At 46.3% G+C, this 26,947-nt stretch overlaps 1 protein-coding gene across 1 annotated transcript in view; it reads left to right on the top strand.

Moving 5' to 3' along the window:
- The window catches only part of LOC139413920 (POC1 centriolar protein A), a 90,840-nt gene extending 64,461 nt beyond the window's left edge, over positions 1-26,379 (top strand). The window contains exon 11 of the mRNA XM_071161781.1: positions 25,925-26,379. Coding sequence (XP_071017882.1) covers positions 25,925-26,050 — 126 coding nt within the window. The 3' untranslated portion in view covers positions 26,051-26,379. The remainder of the gene's footprint in view (positions 1-25,924) is intronic.
- The last annotated feature ends 568 nt before the right edge of the window (positions 26,380-26,947 follow it).

The following is a 26,947-nucleotide window of genomic DNA, read 5'->3' as shown; positions in this document are numbered from 1 at the left end:
AACCAGCTAGGCCAGTTGAGAACACCTTTATTTAACCAGGTAGGCTAGTTGAGAACACCTTTATTTAACCAGGTAGGCCAGTTGAGAACACCTTTATTTAACCAGGTAGGCCAGTTGAGAACACCTTTATTTAACCAGGTAGGCTAGTTGAGAACACCTTTATTTAACCAGGTAGGCTAGTTGAGAACACCTTTATTTAACCAGCTAGGCCAGTTGAGAACACCTTTATTTAGCCAGCTAGGCCAGTTGAGAACACCTTTATTTAACCAGGTAGGTCAGTTGAGAACACCTTTATTTAACCAGGTAGGCCAGTTGAGAACACCTTTATTTAACCAGCTAGGCCAGTTGAGAACACCTTTATTTAACCAGGTAGGCTAGTTGAGAACACCTTTATTTAACCAGGTAGGCCAGTTGAGAACACCTTTATTTAACCAGGTAGGCCAGTTGAGAACACCTTTATTTAACCAGGTAGGCTAGTTGAGAACACCTTTATTTAACCAGGTAGGCTAGTTGAGAACACCTTTATTTAACCAGGTAGGCTAGTTGAGAACACTTTATTTAACCAGGTAGGCTAGTTGAGAACAAGTTCTCATTTACAACTGCGACCTGGCCGAGATAAAGCAAAGCAGTGTGAACAGACAACACAGAGTTACACATGGAGTAAACAATAAACAAGTCAAATACACAGTAGAAAAAAAAGTCTATATACATTGTGTGCAAAAGGCATGAGGAGGTAGGCGAATAATTACAATTTAGCAGATTAACACTGGAGTGATAAATGATCAGATGGTTATGTACAGGTAGAGATATTGGTGTGCAAAATAGCAGAAAAGTAAATAAATAAAAACAGTATGGGGATGAGGTAGGTGAAAATGGATGGGCTATTTACCGATAGACTATGTACAGCTGCAGCGATCGGTTAGCTGCTCAGATAGCAGATGTTTAAAGTTGGTGAGGGAGATAAGTCTCCAACTTCAGTGATTTTTGCAATTCGTTCCAGTAACAGGCAGCAGAGAACTGGAAGGAAAGGCGGCCAAATGAGGTGTTGGCTTTAGGGATGATCAGTGAGATACACCTGCTGGAGCGCGTGCTACGGGTGGGTGTTGCCATCGTGACCAGCGAACTGAGATAAGGCAGAGCTTTACCTAGCATGGACTTGTAGATGACCTGGAGCCAGTGGGTCTGGCGACGAATATGTAGCGAGGGCCAGCCGACTAGAGCATACAGGTCGCATTGGTGGGTGGTATAAGGTGCTTTAGTGATAAAACGGATGGCACTGTGATAAACTGCATCCAGTTTGCTGAGTAGAGTGTTGGAAGCTATTTTGTAGATGACATCGCCGAAGTCGAGGATCGGTAGGATAGTCAGTTTTACTAGGGTAAGTTTGGCGGAGTGAGTGAAGGAGGCTTTGTTGCGGAATAGAAAGCCGACTCAGTCATTAGAAAAACCGAGGCTACTGAGTCTGCCGATAAGAATATGGTGATTGACAGAGTCGAAAGCCTTGGCCAGGTCGATGAAGACAGCTGCACAGTACTGTCTTTTATCAATGGCAGTTATGATATCGGACCTTGAGCGTGACTGAGGTGCACCCATGACCAGCTCTGAAACCAGATTGCACAGCGGAGAAGGTACGGTGGGATTCAAGATGGTCAGTGATCTGTTTGTTGACTAGGCTTTCGAAAGACCTTTGATAGGCAGGGCAGGATGGATATAGGTCTGTAACAGTTTGGGTACAGGGTGTCTCCCCCTTTGAAGAGGGGGATGACTGCGGCAGCTTTCCAATCCTTGGGGATCTCAGACGATATAAAAGAGAGGTTGAACAGGCTGGTAATAGGGGTTGCGACAATGGCGGCGGATAGTTTCAGAAATAGAGGGTCCAGATTGTCAAGCCCAGCTGATTTGTACGGCTCCAGGTTTCAGAACATCTGCTACCTGGATTTGGGTAAAGGAGAAGCTGGGGAGGCTTGGGCAAGTAGCTGCGGTGGGGGGGGGGGGGGGGAGCTGTTGGCCGAGGTTGGGGTAGCCAGGAGGAAGGCATGGCCAGCCGTTGAGAAATGCTTGTTGATATTCTCGATTATCATGGATTTATCGGTGGTTACCGTGTTACCTGGCCTCAGTGCAGTGGGCAGCTGGGAGGAGGTGCTCTTATTCTCTGTGGACTTTGCAGTGTCCCAAAACCTTTTGGAATTAGAGCTACAGGATGCAAATTTCTGGCCTTTGCTTTTCTGACTGACTGCGTGTATTGGTTCCTGACTTCCCTGAACAGTTGCATATCGCAGGGACTATTACGATGCGATTGCAGTCCGCCACAGGATGTTTTTGTGCTGGTCGAGGGCAGTCAGGTCTGGAGTGAACCAAGGGATATATCTGTTCTTAGTTCTGCATTTTTTGAAAGGGGCATGCTTATTTAAGATGCTTATTTAAGGTGTTATCTCTACCATGTTGGTTGAGTATTTTTTATTTCTCTCGTTATCCGTTCTTCTAATGATGTCTTATCAATTGATAGCACAGGAGATCTTCAGTCTCGCAATTTGGCTAAGATGTTTGTTGCAGTATTTCTCAAGTGGAAAAATGTGCATGAAAACCATTAGTGACCTGCAGACAGTAGGACCCAGCTGCTGCTCTCTGTCCTCTCAGTAGAACCTAGTTGCTGATTCACACGCTGATTCACACTCTCCTCTCAGTAGGGACCAGCTCTCTGTCCTCTCAGTAGGGCCCAGCTCTCTGTCCTCTCAGTAGGGCCCAGCTCTCTGTCCTCTCAGTAGGCCCCGGCTCTCTGTCCTCTCAGTAGGGCCTAGCTCTCTCTCCTCTCAGTAGGGCCCAGCTCTCTGTCCTCTCAGTAGGGCCTAGCTCTCTGTAGGGCCCAGCTCTCTGTCCTCTCAGTAGGGCTTAGCTCTCTGTCCTCTCAGTAGGGCCTAGCTCTCTGTCCTCTCAGTAGGGCCTAGCTCTCTGTCCTCAGTAGGGCCTAGCTCTCTGTCCTCAGTAGGGCCTAGCTCTCTGTCCTCAGTAGGACCTAGCTCTCTAGCCTCTCAGTAGGACCAATCTCTCTGGCCTCTCAGTAGTTTCCAGCTCTCTGTCCTCTCAGTAGGGCCCAGCTCTCTGTCCTCTCAGTAAGGACCAGCTCTCTGTCCTCTCAGTAGGGCCCAGCTCTCTGTCCTCTCAGTAGGGCCCAGCTCTCTGTCCTCTCAGTAGGCCCCGGCTCTCTGTCCTCTCAGTAGGGCCTAGCTCTCTCTCCTCTCAGTAGGGCCCAGCTCTCTGTCCTCTCAGTAGGGCCTAGCTCTCTGTAGGGCCCAGCTCTCTGTCCTCTCAGTAGGGCTTAGCTCTCTGTCCTCTCAGTAGGGCCTAGCTCTCTGTCCTCTCAGTAGGGCCTAGCTCTCTGTCCTCAGTAGGGCCTAGCTCTCTGTCCTCAGTAGGGCCTAGCTCTCTGTCCTCAGTAGGACCTAGCTCTCTGGCCTCTCAGTAGGGCCTAGCTCTCTGTCCTCTCAGTAGGGTCCAGCTCTCTGTCCTCTCAGTAGGGCCCAGCTCTCTGTCCTCTCAGTAGGGCCCAGCTCTCTGTCCTCTCAGTAGAACCTAGTTGCTGATTCACACGCTGATTCACACTCTCCTCTCAGTCGGGCCTAGCTCTCTGTCCTCTCAGTAGGGCCCAGCTCTGTCCTCTCAGTAGGGCCCAGCTCGCTGTCCTCTCAGTAGAACCTAGTTGCTGATCCAGCTCTCTGTCCTCTCAGTAGGGCCCAGCTCTCTGTCCTCTCAGTAGAACCTAGTTGCTGATTCACACGCTGATTTACACTCTCCTCTCAGTCGGGCCTAGCTCTCTGTCCTCTCAGTAGGGCCCAGCTCTGTCCTGTCAGTAGCACCCAGCTCTCTGTCCTCTCAGTAGAACCTATTTGCTGATTCACACTCTCCTCTCAGTAGGGCCCAGCTCTCTGTCCTCTCAGTAGGGCCCAGCTCTCTCAGCTCTCTGTCCTCCCAGTAGGGCCCAGCTCTCTGTCCTCTCAGTAGGGCCCAGCTCTCTGTCCTCTCAGTAGGGCCCAGCTCTCTGTCCTCTCAGTAGGGCCCAGCTCTCTGTCCTCTCAGTAGGGCCCAGCTCTCTGTCCTCTCAGTAGGGCCCAGCTGCTGCTCTCTGTCCTCTCAGTAGAACCTAGTTGCTGATTCACACTCTCCTCTCAGTAGGGCCCAGCTCTCTGTCCTCTCAGTAGGGCCCAGCTCTGTCCTCTCAGTAGGGCCCAGCTCTCTGTCCTCTCAGTAGGGCCCAGCTCTCTGTCCTCTCAGTAGGGCCCAGCTCTCTGTCCTCTCAGTAGGGCCCAGCTCTCTGTCATCTCAGTAGGGCCCAGCTCTCTGTCCTCTCAGTAGGGCCCAGCTCTCTGTCCTCTCAGTAGGCCCCGGCTCTCTGTCCTCTCAGTAGGGCCTAGCTCTCTCTCCTCTCAGTAGGGCTTAGCTCTCTGGCCTCTCAGTAGGGCCCAGCTCTCTGTCCTCTCAGTAGGGCTTAGCTCTCTGTCCTCTCAGTAGGGCCTAGCTCTCTGTCCTCTCAGTAGGGCCTAGCTCTCTGTCCTCAGTAGGACCTAGCTCTCTGTCCTCAGTAGGGCCCAGCTCTCTGGCCTCTCAGTAGGGCCCAGCTCTCTGTCCTCTCAGTAGGGCCCAGCTCTCTGTCCTCTCAGTAGGGCCCAGCTCTCTGTCCTCTCAGTAGGGCCCAGCTCTCTGTCCTCTCAGTAGTGCCCAGCTCTCTGTCCTCTCAGTAGGACCCAGCTGCTGCTCTCTGTCCTCTCAGTAGAACCTAGTTGCTGATTCACACTCTCCTCTCAGTAGGGCCCAGCTCTCTGTTCTCTCAGTAGGGCCTAGCTCTCTGTCCTCTCAGTATTGCCTAGCTCTCTGTCCTCTCAGTAAGGCCTAGCTCTCTGTCCTCTCAGTAGGGCCCAGCTCTCTGTCCTCTCAGTAGGGCCCAGCTCTCTGTCCTCTCAGTAGGGCCCAGCTCTCTGTCCTCTCAGTAGGGTCCAGCTCTCTGTCCTCTCAGTAGGGTCCAGCTCTCTGTCCTCTCAGTAGGGTCCAGCTCTCTGTCCTCTCAGTAGGGCCCAGCTCTCTGTCCTCTCAGTAGGGCCCAGCTCTCTGTCCTCTCAGTAGGACCTAGCTCTCTGTCCTCTCAGTAGGACCTAGCTCTCTGGCCTCTCAGTAGGGCCTAGCTCTCTGTCCTCTCAGTAGGGCCTAGCTCTCTGTCCTCAGTAGGGCCTAGCTCTCTGTCCTCTCAGTAGTTTCCAGCTCTCTGTCCTCTCAGTAGGGCCTAGCTCTCTCTCCTCTCAGTAGGGCCCAGCTCTCTGTCCTCTCAGTAGGGCCCAGCTCTCTGTCCTCTCAGTAGGGCCCAGCTCTCTGTCCTCTCAGTAGGGCCCAGCTCTCTGTCCTCTCAGTAGGGCCCAGCTCTCTGTCCTCTCAGTAGGGCCCAGCTCTCTGTCCTCTCATTAGGGCCCAGCTCTCTGTCCTCTCAGTAGGACCCAGCTGCTGCTCTCTGTCCTCTCAGTAGAACCTAGTTGCTGATTCACACTCTCCTCTCAGTAGGGCCCAGCTCTCTGTCCTCTCAGTAGGGCCTAGCTCTCTGTCCTCTCAGTAGGGCCTAGCTCTCTGTCCTCTCAGTAGGGCCTAGCTCTCTGTCCTCTCAGTAGGGCCTAGCTCTCTGTCCTCTCAGTAGGGCCTAGCTCTCTGTCCTTTCAGTAGGGTCCAGCTCTCTATCCTCTCAGTAGGGTCCAGCTCTCTGTCCTCTCAGTAGGGCCCAGCTCTCTGTCCTCTCAGTAGGGCCTAGCTCTCTGTCCTCTCAGTAGGGCCCAGCTCTCTGTCCTCTCAGTAGGGCCCAGCTCTCTGTCCTCTCAGTAGGGCCCAGCTCTCTGTCCTCTCAGTAGGGCCCAGCTCTCTGTCCTCTCAGTAGGGCCCAGCTCTCTGTCCTCTCAGTAGGGCCCAGCTCTCTGTCCTCTCAGTAGGGCCCAGCTCTCTGTCCTCTCAGTAGGGCCTAGCTCTCTGTCCTCTCAGTAGGACCTAGCTCTCTGGCCTCTCAGTAGGGCCTAGCTCTCTGTCCTCTCAGTAGGGCCTAGCTCTCTGGCCTCAGTAGGGCCTAGCTCTCTGTCCTCTCAGTAGTTTCCAGCTCTCTGTGCTCTCAGTAGGGCCTAGCTCTCTGTCCTCTCAGTAGGGCCTAGCTCTCTTTCCTCCCAGTAGGGCCTAGCTCTCTGTCCTCTCAGTAGAGCCTAGCTCTCTGTCCTCTCAGTAGGGCCTAGCTCTCTCTCCTCTCAGTAGGGCCTAGCTCTCTGTCCTCTCAGTAGGGCCGAGCTCTCTCTCCTCTCAGTAGGGCCTAGCTCTCTCTCCTCTCAGTAGGGCCTAGCTCTCTCTCCTCTCAGTACGGCCTAGCTCTCTCTCCTCTCAGTAGGGCCTAGCTCTCTCTCCTCTCAGTAGGGCCTAGCTCTCTCTCCTCTCAGTAGGGCCCAGCTCTCTCTCCTCTCAGTAGGGCCTAGCTCTCTCTCCTCTCTCGTTGAATAACAGCAAACACTTCATTGAAGAATCCCGTTTGTACTGCCCACCCCAACTGTTAACCAAGTTGTGTAGATTACGGCTACTGAACTTTGACTTGCCTCAACAACAACAACAAGCTTGGACTCTTAGATGGGTCTTGGACTCTTAGACGGGTCTTAGATTGTTATGGGATAACGTGTTAAGAGAAGCACAAGCAGAATGTACGATTCTGTCGGTCTCAATCAAACTGGAGAGATTTTCCCAAACTGCTGGGCTGGTATCTAAGCATTGATTCGTCGTCCAATCTTTAGGGATCTCGGACGATATGAAAGAGAGGTTGAACAGACCTGTGATAAGGGTTGCAACAATAGCTGTGGATAATTTTATTTAAATTCTAATATATAAATTGTATTTATTTAAATTCCTAATCCACCATAACACATTCCCAGATTTAACACCTAGTATTTCAGATTTGTTGTTGTTGTTGTTGTTGTTAAAACAAGCAATTTGTTGTTGTATGGGTGGTCTGGGTTGTAGAGAGAGAGAGGGAGATCAATGACTACTGTTTGCTCCTTCAGCTGCGGTTGCAGTAAAAAGGGATAACTCCATATTCTGTGATCACTGACTACATCACAGCGACTAAATTCTGCTTTCTCTTTGGATGATGATTAATAATGACCAGAACAGAACAGGAGTTCTGAGAATTGGAATCCCTGATGTTACAGCTCTTTTAAACTACACTAAGGCTTGTGTTCCAAATGGCACCCTATTCCATACATAGTGCACTACTTTTAGACCAGCACCCACATAGGGAATAGTGCACCATTTGGGATGCAGTGTAAAGCTGTAGCCAGAAGCTCCACAACCACTGTTGAATAATTAACAATATGAACCCTGAATACTGGAATCTGCTGTGCTAGCTTCACTCAGTCACTCTGAGAGATAATGAGAGATAGAGAGTGTTACAGTGTGTATATTATTATGGGTGCTGGTCTATGTGACGGTCGGGGAGTAATGTGGCATTTTTACATATTTAATAGAGGACTGGTCTAAGGGTGCCTTGGTCTAAAGTAGTACTTAGTAGTACTTATATAAGGTCCTGGTCTAAAGTAGTGCACTATATAGGGTCCTGGTCTAAAGTAGTGCACTATATAGGGTCCTGGTCTAAAGTAGTGCACTATTTTATTTTTTATTTAACTTGGCAAGTCAGTTAAGAACAAATTGTTATTTTCAATGACGGCCTAGGAACAGTGGGTTCAAGGGCAGAACGACAGATTTGTACCTTGTCAGCTCGGGGGTTTGAACTCGCAACCTTCCGGTTACTAGTCCAGCGCTCTAACCACTAGGCTACCCTGCCGCCCCTATATAGGGCTCTGGTCTAAAGTAGTGCACTATATAGGGCTCTGGTCTAAAGTAGTGCACTATATAGGGCCCTGGTCTAAAGTAGTGCACTATATAGGGAATCGGGCCCTGGTCTAAAGTAGTGCACTATATAGGGAATCGGGCCCTGGTCTAAAGTAGTGCACTATATAGGGAATCGAGCCCTGGTCTAAAGTAGTGCACTATGTAGCATTGCCTTTAAATTGTTTAACTTTGGTCAAACGTTTCGGGGAGTCTTCCACAAGCTTCCCACAATGAGTTGGATGAATTTTGTCCCAGTCCTCCTGACAGAGCTGGTGTAACTGAGTCAGGTTTGAAGGCCTCCTTGCTCGCACACGCTTTTTCAGTTCTCCTAACAAATATTCTATAGGATTGAGGTCAGAACTTTGTGATGGCCACTCCAATACCTTTACTTTGTTGACCCTAAGCCATTTTGTCACAACTTTGGAAGTATGCGTGGGGTCATTGTCCATTTGGAAGACCCATTTGCAACCAAGCTTTAACTGATGACTTGAGATGTTGCTTCAATATATCCACATAATTTTCCATCCTCATAATGCCATCTATTTTGTGAAGTGCACCAGTCCCTCCTGCAGCAAAGCACCCCCACAACATGATGCTGCCACCCCTGTGCTTCACGGTTGGGATGGTGTTCTTCGGCTTGCAAGCCTCCCCATTTTTCCTCCAACTCATTATGGCCAATCAGTTATTTTTTTGTTTCATCAGACCAGAGGACATTTCTCCAAAAAGTTAGATCTTTGTCTCCATGTGCAGTTGCAAACCATAGTCTGGATTTTTAATGGTGGTTTTGGAGCAGTGGCTTCTTCCTTGCTGAGCGGCCTTTCAGGTTATGTTGATATAGGACTCGTTTTACTGTGGATATAGATACTTTTGTACCTGTTTCCTCCAGCATCTTCACAGGGTCCTTTGCTGTTGTTCTGGGATTGATTTGCACTTTTCGCACCAAAGTACGTTCATCTCTAGGAGACAGAACGCGTCTCCTTCCTGAGAGGTATGACGGCTGCGTGGTCCCATGGTGTTTATACTTGCATGCTATTGTTTGTATAGATGAACGTGGTACCTTCAGGTGTTTGGAAATTCCTCCCAAGGATGAACCAGACATGTGGAGGTCTACAATGTTCCAAGCTGTTTAGCCTATCAGAAGCTTCTAAAGCCATGACATCATTTTCTGGAAAGGCACAGTCAATTTAGTGTATGTAAACTTCTGACCCACTGGAATTGTGATACAGTGAATTATAAGTGAAATAATCTGTCTGTAAACAATTGTTGGAAAAAATGACTTGTGTCATGCACAAAGTAGATGTTCTAACCGACTTGCCAAACTATAGTTTGTTAACAAGACATTTGTGGAGTGGTTGAAAAACGAGTTTTAAGGACTCCAACCTAAGTGTATGTAAACTAGTTTTAATGACTCCAATCTAAGTGTATGTAAACTAGTTTTAATGACTCCAACCTGAGTGTATGTAAACTAGTTTTAATGACTCCAACCTAAGTGTATGTAAACTAGTTTTAATGACTCCAACCTGAGTGTATGTAAACTAGTTTTAATGACTCCAACCTGAGTGTATGTAAAATAGTTTTAATGACTCCAACCTGAGTGTATGTAAAATAGTTTTAATGACTCCAACCTGAGTGTATGTAAAATAGTTTTAATGACTCCAACCTGAGTGTATGTAAACTTCAGACTTCAAATGTACATACAAAGGCCTTTTTTACTTCAGTAGTTGTCAAGTGTTTTACAGTAACCTGGCTTTAGAGCCCAAAGAACTAGCAGAGGTACAGGAGTCATTTCATGGAGACTGAATCTTATCAGTTTAACATAATCTACAAGTCATTTCCATTCTGTTGCTTTGTACTCACACACACTCACAGATCTCATGGGTCAACATGATCTTTAGCAGCTCTATATATGCCAACCCACCAGGTTAAATATAGCCGTCCAATCTCATTCAGATAACCAACCCACCAGGTTGAATATAGCCGTCCAATCTCATTCAGATAACCAACCCACCAGGTTGAATATAGCCGTCCAATCTCATTCAGATAACCAACCCACCAGGTTAAATATAGCCAATCAATCTCATTCAGATAACCAACCCATCAGGTTGAATATAGCCGTCCAATCTCATTCAGATAACCAACTGCAGTTTGGAGATATGTGGATATCAGCAGTTATTGATATAACAAACATCTGGGTGGAAATTAGATTCTGTTTGCTAACCTTTTGGGATGGCTTCATCTCCACTGTGGAGCGTAACGTTCAGATCTCCACTGTGGAGCATAACCTTCAGATCTCCACTGTGGAGCATAACATTCAGATCTCCACTGTGGAGCATAACCTTCAGATCTCCACTGTGGAGCATAACGTTCAGATCTCCACTGTGGAGCGTAACGTTCAGATCTCCACTGTGGAGCATAACATAACATGCAGAACTTTCAAATATGGACTTAGAATTTGCAACAATAGATATGATAAAGTGTGGCTAGAAAAGTAGTGGATTAGGCTATTTCAGCAACACCCGTTGCAGACAGGTGTATAACATCGAGCACACAGCCATGCAATCTCCATAGACAAACATTGGCAGTAGAATGGCCTTACTGAAGAGCTCAGTAACTTTGAACGTGGCACCGTCATAGGATGCCACCTTTCCAAGAAGTCAGTGCGTCAAATTTGCCCCGGTCAACTGTAAGTGCTGTTATTGTGAAGTGGAAACGTCTAGGAGCAACAACGGCTCAGCCGTGAAGTGGTAGACCATACAAACTCACAGAACGGGATCGCGGAGTGCTGTAGCACGTAGCGCGTAAAAATCGTCTGTCCTCAGTTGCAACACTCACTACCGAGTTCCAAACTGCCTCTGGAAGCAACATCAGCACAATAACTGTTTGTCGGGAGCTTCATGAAATGTGTTTCCATGGCCGAGCAGCTGCACACAAGCATAAGATCACCATGCGCAATGCCAAACGTCGGCTGGAGCGGTGTAAAGCTTGCCACTATTGGACTCTGGAGCAGTGGAAACACGTTCTCTGGCAGTCCCACGGACAAATCTGGGTTTGTCGGATGGCAGGAGAACGCTACCTGCCCCAATGCATAGTGTCAACTGGTTTGTCAATATTGGTGTGGAAGAACTTGACTGGCCTGCACAGACCGCTGACATCAAATTGTATTTGTCACATACACATGTTTAGAAGATGTTAATGCGAGTGTAGCGAAATGCTTGAGCTTCTAGTTCCAACCATGCAGTAATATCTAACAAGTAATCTAACCTAACAATTTCACAACAACTACCTTATACACACACAAGTGTAAAGGAATGAATAAGAATATGTACATAAAAATATATGAATGAGTGATGGCCGAACGGCATAAGCAACATGCAGTAGATGGTATAGAGTACAGGATATACAGTGGGGAGAACAAGTATTTGATACACTGTTGATTTTGCAGGTTTTCCCACTTACAAAGCATGTAGAGGTCTGTAATTTTTATCATAGGTACACTTCAACTGTGAGAGACGGAATCTAAAACAAAAATCCAGAAAATCACATTGTATGATTTTTAAGTAATTCATTTGCATTTTATTGCATGACATAAGTATTTGATCACTTACCAACCAGTAACAATTCCGGCTCTCACAGACCTGTTAGTTTTTCTTTAAGAAGCCCTTCCTGTTCTCCACTCATTACCTGTATTAACTGCACCTGTTTGAACTCGTTACCTGTATAAAAGACACCTGTCCACACACTCAATCAAACAGACTCCAACCAGGACCCAGTTGCACAGGGCGGGTCGAGGTCCAGGGTCTCGAGCTTGATGACGAGTTTGGAGGGTACTATGGCGTTAAATGCTGAGCTGTAATCGATGAACAGCATTCTCACATAGGTATTCCTCTTGTCCAGATGGGTTAGGTCAGTGTGCAGTGTGGTTGAGATTGCGTCGTCTGTGGACCTATTGGGGCGGTAAGTAAATTGGAGTGGGTCTAGGTTGTCAGGTAGGGTGGAGGTGATATGGTCCTTGACTAGCACTTCACTCAAAGCACTTCATGATGACAGAAGTGAGTGCTACGGGGCGATAATCATTTAGATCAGTTACCTTAGTTTTCTTGGGAACAGGAACAATGGTGGCCCTCTTGAATCAAATCAAATCAAATGTATTTATATAGCCCTTCGTACATCAGCTGATATCTCAAAGTGCTGTACAGAAACCCAGCCTAAAACCCCAAACAGCAAGCAATGCAGGTGTAGAAGCACGGTGGCTAGGAAAAACTCCCTAGAAAGGCCAGAACCTAGGAAGAAACCTAGAGAGGAACCAGGCTATGTGGGGTGGCCAGTCCTCTTCTGGCTGTGCCGGGTGGAGATTATAACAGAACATGGCCAAGATGTTCAAATGTTTATAAATGACCAGCATGGTCGAATAATAATAAGGCAGAACAGTTGAAACTGGAGCAGCAGCACGGTCAGGTGGACTGGGGACAGCAAGGAGTCATCATGTCAGGTAGTCCTGGGGCATGGTCCTAGGGCTCAGGTCAGTTGAAACTGGAGCAGCAGCATGGCCAGGTGGACTGGGGACAGCAAGGAGTCATCATGTCAGGTAGTCCTGGGGCATGGTCCTAGGGCACAGGTCCTCCGAGAGAGAGAAAGAAAGAGAGAAGGAGAGAATTAGAGAACGCACACTTAGATTCACACAGGACACCGAATAGGACAGGAGAAATACTCCAGATATAACAAACTGACTCTAGCCCCCCGACACATAAACTACTGCAGCATAAATACTGGAGGCTGAGACCGGAGGGGTCAGGAGACACTGTGGCCCCATCCGAGGACACCCCCGGACAGGGCCAAACAGGAAGGATATAACCCCACCCACTTTGCCAAAGCACAGCCCCCACACCACTAGAGGGATATCTTCAACCACCAACTTACCATCCTGAGACGAGGCTGAGTATAGCCCACAAAGACCTCCGCCCCGGCACAACCCAAGGGGAGGGGGGTGGGGGGGGCGCCAACCCAGACAGGATGACCACATCAGTGAATCAACCCACTCAGGTGACATACCCCTTCCAGGGACGGCATGAGAGAGCACCAGTAAGCCAGTGACTCAGCCCCTGTAATAGGGTTAGAGGCAGAGAATCCCAGTGGAAAGAGGGGAACCGGCCAGGCAGAGACAGCAAGGGCGGTTCGTTGCTCCACAGCCTTTCCGTTCACCTTCCCACTCCTGGGCCAGACTACACTCAATCATATGACCCACTGAAGAGATGAGTCTTCAGTAAAGACTTAAAGGTTGAGACCGAGTTTGCATCTCTGACATGGGTAAGCAGACCGTTCCATAAAAATGGAGCTCTATAGGAGAAAGCCCTGCCTCCAGCTGTTTGCTTAGAAATTCTAGGGACAATTAGGAGGCCTGCGTCTTGTGACCGTAGCGTACGTGTAGGTATGTACGGCAGGACCAAATCAGAGAGATAGGTAGGAGCAAGCCCATGTAATGCTTTGTAGGTTAGCAGTAAAACCTTGAAATCAGCCCTTGCTTTGACAGGAAGCCAGTGTAGAGAGGCTAGCACTGGAGTAATATGATAATTTTTTTTGGTTCTAGTCAGGATTCTAGCAGCCGTATTTAGCACTAACTGAAGTTTATTTAGTGCTTTATCCGGGTAGCCGGAAAGTAGAGCATTGCAGTAGTCTAACCTAGAAGTGACAAAAGCATGGATTAATTTTTCTGCATCATTTTTGGACAGAAAGTTTCTGATTTTTGCAATGTTACGTAGATGGAAAAAAGCTGTCCTTGAAATGGTCTTGATATGTTCTTCAAAAGAGAGATCAGGGTCCAGAGTAACGCCGAGGTCCTTCACAGTTTTATTTGAGACGACTGTACAACCATTAAGATTAATTGTCAGATTCAACAGAAGATCTCTTTGTTTCTTGGGACCTAGAACAAGCATCTCTGTTTTGTCCGAGTTTAAAAGTAGAAAGTTTGCAGCCATCCACTTCCTTATGTCTGAAACACATGCTTCTAGCAAGGGCAATTTTGGGGCTTCACCATGTTTCATTGAAATGTACAGCTGTGTGTCATCCGCATAGCAGTGAAAGTTAACATTATGTTTTCGAATAACATCCCCAAGAGGTAAAATATATAGTGAAAACAATAGTGGTCCTAAAACGAAACCTTGAGGAACACCGAAATTTACAGTTGATTTATCAGAGGACAAACCATTCACAGAGACAAACTGATATCTTTCCGACAGATAAGATCTAAACCAGGCCAGAACTTGTCCGTGTAGACCAATTTGGGTTTCCAATCTCTCCAAAAGAATGTGGTGATCGATGGTATCAAAAGCAGCACTAAGGTCTAGGAGCACGAGGACAGATACAGAGCCTCGGTCCGATGCCATTAAAATGTAATTTACCACCTTCACAAGTGCCGTCTCAGTGCTATGATGGGGTCTAAAACCAGACTGAAGCATTTCGTATACATTGTTTGTCTTCAGGAAGGCAGTGAGTTGTTGCGCAACAGCCTTTTCTAAAATTTTTGAGAGGAATGGAAGATTCGATATAGGCCGATAGTTTTTTATATTTTCTGGGTCAAGGTTTGGCTTTTTCAAGAGAGGCTTTATTACTGCCACTTTTAGTGAGTTTGGTACACATCCGGTGGATAGAGAGCCGTTGATTATGTTCAACATAGGAGGGCCAAGCACAGGAAGCAGCTCTTTCAGTAGTTTAGTTGGAATAGGGTCCAGTATGCAGCTTGAAGGTTTAGAGGCCATGATTATTTTCATCATTGTGTCAAGAGATATAGTACTAAAACACTTGAGCGTCTCTCTTGATCCTAGGTCCTGGCAGAGTTGTGCAGACTCAGGACAACTGAGCTTTGAAGGAATACGCAGATTTAAAGAGGAGTCCGTAATTTGCTTTCTAATAATCATAATCTTTTCCTCAAAGAAGTTCATGAATTTATCACTGCTAAAGTGAAAGTCATCCTCTCTTGGGGAATGCTGCTTTTTAGTTAGCTTTGCGACAGTATCAAAAAGGAATTTCGGATTGTTCTTATTTTCCTCAATTAAGTTAGAAAAATAGGATGATCGAGCAGCAGTAAGGGCTCTTCGGTACTGCACAGTACTGTCTTTCCAAGCTAGTCGGAAGACTTCCAGTTTGGTGTGGCGCCATTTCCGCTCGGGTATTTTCTGTATACCAGGGAGCTAGTTTCTTATGAAAGCATGTGGGAACAGCAGACTGGGATAAGGATTGATTGAATATGTCCGTAAACATGCTCTTGTGACTAAATGGAAGCAAGTCCCCGCAGCAATGTTCCATCATCTAGTGGAAAGCCTTCCCAGAGGAGTGGAGGCTGTTATAGCAGCAATGTTCCATCATCTAGTGGAAAGCCTTCCCAGAGGAGTGGAGGCTGTTATAGCAGCAATGTTCCAACATCTAGTGGAAAGTCTTCCCAGAGGAGTGGAGGCTGTTATAGCGGCAATGTTCCATCATCTAGTGGAAAGCCTTCCCAGAGGAGTGGAGGCTGTTATAGCAGCAATGTTCCAACATCTAGTGGAAAGCCTTCCCAGAGGAGTGGAGGCTGTTATAGCGGCAATGTTCCATCATCTAGTGGAAAGCCTTCCCAGAAGAGTGGAGGCTGTTATAGCGGCAATGTTCCATCATCTAGTGGAAAGCCTTCCCAGAAGAGTGGAGTCTGTTATAGCGGCAATGTTCCATCATCTAGTGGAAAGCCTTCCCAGAAGAGTGGAGGCTGTTAAAAGCAGCAATGTTCCATCATCTAGTGGAAAGCCTTCCCAGAAGAGTGGAGGCTGTTAAAGCATTAAAGGGGGGGACCAACTCCATATTAATGTCCATGATTTTGAAATGAAATGTTCGACCAGCAGGTGTCCACATGTGGTGTGTATGCATCTATATAATATAAAACAGTATCTGGCGTCAAATGATGCCCAGCTCCATGTCCACCACTCATACCTAGCATACATACCTCCTGCTGTGGGCAACAGCACATACTGTATATTGTGTTGGGGAGAGGAAAACCAAACGACCATTCTATTTTGGGACCTTTAAAAGATAGTATATCCACTAAATGTGTAAAGTATAGGCCCTCGCCTGTATACAATTACCACATCTTTCTTTTGTTATGACCCAGTAGCTACGTTATAGAAAAATACGTATTGCGTCTCTACTGGCACCCTATTCCCTATATAGTGCACTACTTTTGACCAGAATGGCACCCTATTCCCTATATAGTGCACTACTTTTGACCAGAATGGCACCCTATTCCCTATATAGTGCACTACTTTTGACCAAAGCCCTATTCCCTATATAGTGCACTACTTTTGACCAAAGCCCTATTCCCTAAATAGTGCACTACTTTTGACCAGAATGGCACCCTATTCCCTATATAGTGCACTACTTTTGACCAAAGCCCCATGGGCCTCTTTGTAGAGAAAAGGCTGCAATTTGGTACGTAGCCCGGTTGGGCTGAGAGGAGAGTTCTCCAGCGCTGAGATGGGTTAGATAAGAGCGGGTGGGATATTGATTGGAAAAGCACACTCAGAGGACAGAAATACAATATCCTCCTCTCCTCTCTAGCATGAAATATTAGCAGATGTTATGGAGACCCATCTCTCTCAGTGCCCTGGGGGAGGATCAGGAAATTAAAAACTGTTTACTGCTCACTCCGTCTCTGTCCCTGTCCCTGTTCCTAACTCTGTCCCTGCCCCTGTTTCGTAACAACAACAAATAAATAATAATAATAATAATAATAATGTGCAGGGCACAACAAATAATAATTGAACATAAGCTTACATTCCTTGCCTAATGCTGACTTTTTAATTTTATTTTTTATCACAAATTCCAAATAGACTTGTTGATTGAAGTAAAATATGTTCCAACAGCAAGCTGTCGTTTTAGAATCATTTGTTCCAGTCTATTTTTTTTTTTAGCTTAAGCCACTTTTCAAACGGCTAGTGCCATTTAGAATTGGTTAGCGCTAGTGCTAGGCTATAACCCCCCTTAACATAGACAGGCTCCACACACTGAACATATGCAAAAGCATTAAGTTTGATAAAGACTGAGCACATTTTTCTTCGGAATCATCAAGCCTAGGACTGCTCACCAGACAGATGCTGTGGCCGTAATTCATCGCCATTCAGTGTTCAATGTGGAATTGTCCATTTAGATAATTCCAAAGAACAGCCAGAATAAATTAAATCGAATGTCTGTACAGTACCAGTTAAATGTTCATTCCATGGTTTTTCTTTATTTTTACTATTTTCTACATTGTATAATAATAGTGAAGACATCAACACTATGAAATAACACATATGGAATCATGTAGTAACCAAAAAAGTGTTAAACAAATCAAAGTAAATGTTATACACTGCTCAAAAAAATAAAGGGAACACTTAAACAACACAATGTAACTCCAAGTCAATCACACTTCTGTGAAATCAAACTGTCCACTTAGGATACAACACTGATTGACAAAAAATTTCACATGCTGTGCAAATGGAATAGACAACAGGTGGAAATTATAGGCAATTAGCAAGACAACCCCAATAAAGGAGTGGTTCTGCAGGTGGTGACCACAGACCACTTCTCAGTTCCTATGCTTCCTGGCTGATGTTTTGGTCACTTTTGAATGCTGGCGGTGCTTTCACTCTAGTGGTAGCATGAGACGGAGTCTACAACCCACACAAGTGGCTCAGGTAGTGCAGCTCATCCAGGATGACACATCAATGCGAGCTGTGGCAAGAAGGATTGCTGTGTCTGTCAGCGTAGTGTCCAGAGCATGGAGGTGCTACCAGGAGACAGGCCAGTACATCAGGAGACGTGGAGGAGGCCGTAGAAGGGCAACAACCCAGCAGCAGGACCCGCTACCTCCGCCTTTGTGCAAGGAGGAGCTGGAGGAGCACTGCCAGAGCCCTGCAAAATGACCTCCAGCAGGCCACAAATGTGCATGTGTCTGCTCAAACGGTCAGAAACAGACTCCATGAGGGTGGTATGAGGTCCACAGGTGGGGGTTGTGCTTACAGCCAAACACCGTGCAGGACGTTTGGCATTTGCCAGAGAACACCAAGATTGGCAAATTTGCCACTGGCGCCCTGTGCTCTTCACAGATGAAAGCAGGTTCACACTGAGCACATGTGACAGAGTCTGGAGACGCCGTGGAGAACGTTCTGCTGCCTACAACATCCTCCAGCATGACCGGTTTGGCGGTGGGTCAGTCATGGTGTGTGGTGGTATTTCTTTGGGGGGCCGCACAGCCCCCCATGTGCTCGCCCGAGGTAGCCTGACTGCCATTAGGTACCGAGATGAGATCCTCAGACCCCTTGTGAGACCATATGCTGGTGCGGTTGGCCCTGGGTTCCTCCTAATGCAAGACAATGCTAGACCTCGTGGCTGGAGTGTGTCAGAAGTTCCTGCAAGAGGAAGGCATTGATGCTATGGACTGGCCCACCGTTCCCCAGACCTGAATCCAATTGAGCACATCTGGGACATCATGTCTCGCTCCCATCCTTTGCTTTAGTCCAGGTCTGGGAGGAGATCCCTCAGGAGACCATCCGCCACATCATCAGGAGCATACCCAGGCATTGTAGGGAGGTCATACAGGCACGTGGAGGCCACACACACACTACTGAGCCTCATTTTGACTTGTTTTAAGGACATTATATCAAAGTTGGATGAGCCTGTAGAGTGGTTTTCCACTTTAATGTTGAGTGTGACTCCAAATCCAGACCTCCATGGGTTGATAAATTTGATTTCCATTGATAATTTGTGTGTGATTTTGTTGTCAGCACATTCAACTATGTAAAGAAAAAAGTATTTAATAAGAATATTTCATTCATTCAGATCTAGGATGTGTTATTTTAGTGTTCCCTTTATTTTTTTGAGCAATGCATTTGAGATTATTCAAAGTAGCCACCCTTTGCCTTGATGACAGCTTTACACACTCTTGGCATTCTCTCAACCAGCTTCATGAGGTAGTCACCTGGAATGCATTTCAATTAACAGGCGTGCCTTGTTAAAAGTTCATGTGGAATTTCTTTGAGCCAATCAGTTGTGTTGTGACAAAGTAGGGGTGGTATGCAGAAGATATTTGGTAGAAGACCAAGTCCGTATTATGGCAAGAACAGCTGAAATAAGCAAAGAGTAATGACAGTCCATCACTACTTTAAAACACGAAGGTCAGTCAATCCGGAACATTTCAAGGACTTTGAACTTTATATTTTATATTTGAAGAATCTCAAATATATTTTTATTTAACACTTTTTTGGTTACTACATGATTCCATACGTGTTATTTCATAGTTTTGATGTCTTCACTGTTATTCTACAATGTACAAAATAGTACAAAGAAAGTAGGTGTGTCCAAACGTTCTGTTCCAATACTGGTCCTGTATTGTATTATTATATTGTGTATAAAATATAAAACATTTTTCATCTTCAAAGTGTAAATCAAATGATTACAAATCCTCCCCAAATATATTTTAAATCCAGGTTGTAAGAAAACAAAAATAGGAAAAACGCCAAGGGGGATGAGTACTTTTGCAAGGCACTGTAGCAATTGTGATTTGTTATCTGTAATGGTTCTAATACAAAGGGTTATTGTTGTGATCTTTTGGCGTAAAGATAAATGCAGTTCGATTCGAGCACTCCAAAAAAATTATGCGAGTACTGGAACAGTTCAAAATGTCAAATTCCCATACCTAGTCTGTCCCTGCGTTTTACTCTGAGTGTTTGAGTGTGTGAGTGTGTGTCTGTGTGTGTGTGATGGCTGGGTTTGGACAGATACGTAGTGGAAAACCGACGGGTTGAACAGAACTGACTGTACTGTTGCTGTGGTTCTAAACCTTACATCCAACGAAGGGATTGTTTTCTGAAAATATGTTCTGCTCTTCATTCTATAAACACTGATGTGGGAAAAACAAAGGCTCTTATTACTTAGAGGCCAGGGCTGGCTCTAGCCTTTTGGGGGTCCTAAGCGAGACTTGGTTGCGGGGGCCCCACCACCAACTGGGCGACATTTTTTTACTGGCCCCCCATCTTGACGGCGGAGAGAAAAAATGTATGTTTTTAAGTTAATTTCCTGCAATTCTACACATGGGGAGTAGAGAAAAATATTGCCGTTTTTAAATTACGTTTTTTTTTTTTTTTGCAGTTCTACACATTTCGCCATGTGGCGGAGAGACAAAAAAAAACAGTTTTAAAATGTAATTTCTTGCAATTCTACACATTTCCATGACTTAAGACATGTTAATATGATATCTGAGTGAGAATGACTAACAGAATCAATGGGGACCGCCCCGGGAGGTCCGGTCCCCTGGGCACCGCCCCGGGAGGTACGGTCCCCTGGGCACGTGCACTGCCTGCCCGGCTTGAGAGGTTAACCTATTCTCAGCTAGTGACCATATCCTATCCTGACCTAACCTTAACCTCTTCTCAGCTAGTGACCATGTCCTGACCTAACCCAAACCTACATGTGCCCTATCTTAATTTGACCCAGTTTCTCAAGGAAAACTGGGTCCTTCAGCAACGGGGAAATGCGAATTGTTATGTAGATTATAATTGCTGAATTTTTTTTTTGTAGGGGTTGATAAATGTTTTATTGGTCAAATCAAGTCTAACATTTTAAAGTGTTATTTACAACTTTTAAAAGGCTTTTTTAAAACCTTGAATACACTACAAGTTAGAATTTCCAGGAAAATTCCTGGAACAACAGAATGATCAAATGAAGATACAGCATCTGTAGCTGCTCCTCCAGGCCCAAACATCCAGTTTCTCCTGATTCATCAGGAAGTCCTGTTCCTCTGACTGACATAATCCTCTATTCATTGAGAAATCGTTGACGTTGACAAGCCAATACCCAATTTGTCATAATTTCATCTTCTGAATTTCCTGTCAAGACCCCTGTTCTCGTTTAACCGCTAAACATCTCCTCCTCGTGTTGGCTACTTTCTCTCAGCCGGAAACTCTACCCCAGCAGTGCGTTGCCATCAGCATGCTCACATCGTACACAACATCTCTTTCCATCAGATTGACAGACTAACGTCTCTATTTTGACATGTTAAGCACATTTCTCTTTGTGCTTTATTTCAGAAAAACACGTTCAGGACAGAGTGTACTGCTCAGACAGATAAGTGCGTCCAAATGGCAACCTAATCCCTATGAGGGTTCTGGTCAAAAGTAGTGCACTACATAGGGAATAGGGTGTCATTTTGGGACATAGACACAGGCTCTCTCTCTGAGCGGCTCTTATTGCGTTTGGTTCTTTTATCAGCTAATTCAGTTTCCTCTGAAGGGTTTGATTGTTACACCTACTGGACAGAAATACTGACACAACTTCCTGTTGTTGTTTGGAACCAGCTAATACCTCTCTTCTTCTTCTCCTCCTCCTCTCCTTAAATCTCCTCTCCTTAAATCTCCTCTCCTTAAATCTCCTCTCTGTAAATCTCCTCTCTGTAAATCTCCTCTCCTTAAATCGCCTCTCCTTAAATCTCCTCTCCGTAAATCTCCTCTCCGTAAATCTCCTCTCCGTAAATCTCCTCTCCGTAAATCTCCTCTCCTTAAATCTCCTCTCCTTAAATCTCCTCTCCTTAAATCTCCTCTCCTTAAATCTCCTCTCCTTAAATCTCCTCTCCTTAAATCTCCTCTCCTTAAATCTCCTCTCCTTAAATCTCCTCTCTGTAAATCTCCTCTCCGTAAATCTCCTCTCTGTAAATCTCCTCTCCGTAAATCTCCTCTCCGTAAATCTCCTCTCCGTAAATCTCCTCTCCGTAAATCTCCTCTCTGTAAATCTCCTCTCCGTAAATCTCCTCTCCGTAAATCTCCTCTCTGTAAATCTCCTCTCTGTAAATCTCCTCTCTGTAAATCTCCTCTCCGTAAATCTCCTCTCCTTAAATCTCTTCTCCTTTTTCTTTCCTTCTTCTCCTCTCTGTAAGCTATCTCTCCCTCTTTTTTTATCCTCTTGCCTTTCTCACTGTGTCCCTGCCTCAGCCTCTCCATTATCCTCCTGTCTTTCTCACTGTGTCCCTGCCCTAGCCTCTCCATTATCCTCCTGTCTTTCTCACTGTGTCCCTGCCTCAGCCTCTCCATTATCCTCCTGTCTTTCTCACTGTGTCCCTGCCTCAGCCTCTCCATTATCCTCCTGTCTTTCTCACTGTGTCCCTGCCTCAGCTTCTCCATTATCCTCTTGTCTTTCTCACTGTGTCCCTGCCCTAGCCTCTCCATTATCCTCCTGTCTTTCTCACTGTGTCCCTGCCTCAGCCTCTCCATTATCCTCCTGTCTTTCTCACTGTGTCCCTGCCTCAGCCTCTCCATTATCCTCTTGTCTTTCTCACTGTGTCCCTGCCTCAGCCTCTCTCAGCCTCTCCTCTTGTCTTTCTCTCTTTGTCCCTGCCTCTCCTCTTGTCTTTCTCACTGTGTCCCTGCCTCAGCCTCTCCATTATCCTCCTGTCTTTCTCACTGTGTCCCTGCCTCAGCCTCTCTATTATCCTCCTGTCTTTCTCACTGTGTCCCTGCCTCAGCCTTTCCATTATCCTCCTGTCTTTTTCACTGTGTCCCTGCCTCAGCCTCTCCATTATCCTCCTGTCTTTCTCACTGTGTCCCTGCCTCAGCCTCTCTCAGCCTCTCCTCTTGTCTTTCTCACTGTGTCCCTGCCTCAGCCTTTCCATTATCCTCCTGTCTTTTTCACTGTGTCCCTGCCTCAGCCTTTCCATTATCCTCCTGTCTTTCTCACTGTGTCCCTGCCTCAGCCTCTCCATTATCCTCCTGTCTTTCTCACTGTGTCCCTGCCTCAGCCTCTCCATTATCCTCCTGTCTTTCTCACTGTGACCCTGCCTCAGCCTCTCCATTATCCTCCTGTCTTTCTCACTGTGTCCCTGCCTCAGCCTCTCCATTATCTTCCTGTCTTTCTCACTGTGTCCCTGCCTCAGCCTCTCCATTATCCACCTGTCTTTCTCACCGTGTCCCTGCCTCAGCCTCTCCATTATCCTCCTGTCTTTCTCACTGTGTCCCTGCTTCAGCCTCTCCATTATCCTCCTGTCTTTCTCACTGTGTCCCTGCCTCAGCCTCTCCATTATCTTCCTGTCTTTCTCACTGTGTCCCTGCCTCAGCCTCTCCATTATCCACCTGTCTTTCTCACTGTGTCCCTGCCTCAGCATCTCCATTATCCTCCTGTCTTTCTCACTGTGTCCCTGCCTCAGCCTCTCTCAGCCTCTCCTCTTGTCTTTCTCTCTTTGTCCCTGCCTCAGCCTCTCCATTATCCTCCTGTCTTTCTCTCTTTGTCCCTGCCTCAGCCTTTCCATGATCCTCTTGTCATTGTAAATAATAATTAGTTCTTAACTGACTTGCCTAGTTAAATAAAGGTTCAATTAAAAATACACGAGTGTGTTGGGGATGAATGACTTGTTGTATCAGACACCTGGTCAAAAGTAGTGAACTAAATATACTCCGGTTGAATCAACCAGCTATTGACATCAACTATAGGGAAAATATAGGCCTACACATGTTTTTATCAGAGTTATAATCTATGTAATCTAGATAACTCACCTGAAGTATGTGTATGCCTCTTCAGTCCATTTGAAATACCAAACCAATACTGAGCCAAGCAGAGTATTTCAATATTCTAAACATGTCTAGAAAATACAGTAGGCTATATGGATGTGCAGGTTAGGAAAGATGTATATCAGGTTGTCAAATTCAGTCCCTGGACAGTCGGGAGTTTGCTTGTTGTTGTTATTTCCTTTCAATTTGTGTCCAATTAAGACCTAGACAACCAGGTGAGGGAGGGGAGTTCCTAACTAATCAATTAAGACCTTGACAACCAGGTGAGGGGAGTTCCTAACTAATACATTAAGACCTAGACAACCAGGTGAGGAGAGTTCCTAACTAATCAAAGACCGACAACCAGGTGAGGAGAGTTCCTAACTAATCAATTAAGACCGACAACCAGGTGAGGGGAGTTCCTAACTAATCAATTAAGACCTCGTCAACCAGGTGAGGGGAGTTCCTAACTAATCAATTAAGACCGACAACCAGGTGAGGGGAGTTCCTAACTAATCAATTAAGACCGACAACCAGGTGAGGGGAGTTCCTAACTAATCCATTAAGACCTAGACAACCAGGTGAGGAGAGTTCCTAACTAATACATTAAGACCTAGACAACCAGGTGAGGGGAGTTCCTAACTAATCCATTAAGACCTTGTCAACCAGGTGAGGAGAGTTCCTAACTAATCAATTAAGACCTCGACAACCAGGTGAGGGGAGTTCCTAACTAATCCATTAATAAGACCTCGACAACCAGGTGAGGGGAGTTCCTAACTAATACATTAAGACCTCGACAACCAGGTGAGGGGAGTTCCTAACTAATCCATTAAGACTTCGACAACCAGGTGAGGGGAGTTCCTAACTAATCAATTAAGACCTCGACAACCAGGTGAGGGGAGTTCCTAACTAATCAATTAAGACCTCGACAACCAGGTGAGGGGAGTTCCTAACTAATCAATTAAGACCTCGACAACCAGGTGAGGAGAGTTCCTAACTAATCAATTAAGACCTCGACAACCAGGTGAGGGGAGTTCCTAACTAATCAATTAAGACCTCGACAACCAGGTGAGGGGAGTTCCTAACTAATCAATTAAGACCTCGACAACCAGGTGAGGGGAGTTCCTAACTAATCCATTAAGACCTAGACAACCAGGTGAGGAGAGTTCCTAACTAATACATTAAGACCTAGACAACCAGGTGAGGGGAGTTCCTAACTAATCCATTAAGACCTCGTCAACCAGGTGAGGAGAGTTCCTAACTAATCAATTAAGACCTCGACAACCAGGTGAGGGGAGTTCCTAACTAATCCATTAATAAGACCTCGACAACCAGGTGAGGGGAGTTCCTAACTAATACATTAAGACCTCGACAACCAGGTGAGGGGAGTTCCTAACTAATCCATTAAGACCTCGACAACCAGGTGAGGGGAGTTCCTAACTAATCAATTAAGACCTCGACAACCAGGTGAGGGGAGTTCCTAACTAATACATTAAGACCTCGACAACCAGGTGAGGGGCATTCCTAACTAATCCTTTAAGACTTCGACCATCAGGTGAGGGGAGTTCCTAACTAATCCATTAAGACCTCGACAACCAGGTGAGGGGAGTTCCTAACTAATCCATTAAGACCTAGACAACCAGGTGAGGGGAGTTCCTAACTAATCAATTAAGACCTAGACAACCAGGTGAGGGGAGTTCCTAACTAATTAATTACTTTTAATTGATCAATCAAGTACAGGGAAGGAGCGAAAACCCACAGACACTACCCTTCAGGAATGAAGTTTGTCACCCCTGCTGTACATGTAGAAACTGGGGACGTTGTTCTTTGGTCTTCAACCACATAGGAGACTTATATGGGTCTAGTATCTTTCATTTTCAACAGATAGATGGTGTCATTCTAACGCCCAGACCTGTTACCATCAACTATCAGTACAGTACAGAGTCTTGTAGCTTGTATCTGACGTGAAACAACGCATGATCTCAGCATCATTGAAACACAACCAAACCACTAATCTGCCATGTCCAGTATGAAGGATGCTGGGAGCATCCAGGGGATCAGTTTGTCTGCGGGGAGAAATGGGCAATGGTCAACCCCTGACTGTGACCGCTCAGCCTGGCACAGCTGGGGAGGGAAGTGAAAGGGGGGGGGGGGGGACGTTTACTTGGCACAATAAATACAGGGGTTCTTTTAATCTGGGCTGTGGACCCTCTAAGACAGGGTCTTGTGTCTGTATGCTTCCGTCTGCAGCCATAGAGAACGGATAGATTCAGATTCCTCTCTCTGTCATAATCAGCAGATTGTCAGCGAGGAGGATAGACCGACATCTGTCTGAGAGCTGAATTAGGAGACACATTTACACATTTATCTGACGCTGTGTTGTTATAACTCTCCTCCTCTCCTTCCTCCCTCCCTCCCCATCTCTTCTCCTTTTATCTTGTATTTTCCTCTCCCTCCCTCCCTCCCTCCCTCCCTCCCTCCCTCCCTCCCTCCCTCCCTCCCTGCAGACTGTGGCCATCCTAGAACAGAGGCTGACTCTGACAGAGGACAAGCTGAAGGAGTGTATTGACAACCAGCATCAGATCAACCTGCAACTCCACCGCAGGGAACCAGACCTCCAACCAAGGGATTAACACCCAACTAGACCTCCACACTACCAGACCTCCACACCTCCAGATCCCCACACCACCAGACCTCCACAACACCAGATCTCCAGACCTCCACACCACCAGACCTCCACAACACCAGATCTCCACACTACCAGACCTCCACACCTCCAGATCCCCACACCACCAGACCTCCACAACACCAGATCTCCAGACCTCCACACCACCAGACCTCCAGGCCAGGGACTGACACCAGAGACTAATGCTAGCCCCGACTCCCCTAGGCAGTGGAAAAGCCCAGGTGTCACCCAGACCACTGACTCCTCCTCAGACCCCTTGATTGTTTTCCCTCGTCGATCTACACACAATACCCCGTAATGACAATGCAGAAACAGGACTTTAGACATTTTTGCATTAAAATGTATTTTAAAAAATAAAAAACCTGAAATATCACATTTACATAAGTATTCTCTTCTCAAATACAAAAAGGCTGCTGTTAATTGGAACCACCCATCTCGGATTGTCATCAACTACGCTAATTAGCATAGCGCAACAGTCAAATCATCTTACTAGAAAATATTCCTATTCATGAAATCACAAGTGAAATATAGCGAAACACAGCTTAGCCTTTTGCTAATCACCCTGTCGTCTCAGATTATGAAATTATGCTTTACAGCGAAAACAATACAAGCGTTTGTGTAAGTTTATCGATATACCAGAAAAACATGACTTCCTTCCTGTCTGGGGGCTGGGGGTTGGACTGAGCTGGAGCAGGAATTGGGCCTCGACTGGGGGATAGGGCTTGTTCCGGGCTGCGTTGGGACCATCTAGGCTGGGGGGTGGGGGGGGGGTGGGCCTGGACAGGTTTGGGATGTACTGGTCTGCATTGGGATGGTCTAGGCTGGGGGTTTGGGTTTGGGCCTG

This window comes from Oncorhynchus clarkii, chromosome 7 (genome assembly GCF_045791955.1).
Source record: "Oncorhynchus clarkii lewisi isolate Uvic-CL-2024 chromosome 7, UVic_Ocla_1.0, whole genome shotgun sequence".
NCBI lineage: Eukaryota > Metazoa > Chordata > Actinopteri > Salmoniformes > Salmonidae > Oncorhynchus > Oncorhynchus clarkii.
This window is presented reverse-complemented; position numbering and strand designations above follow the sequence as displayed.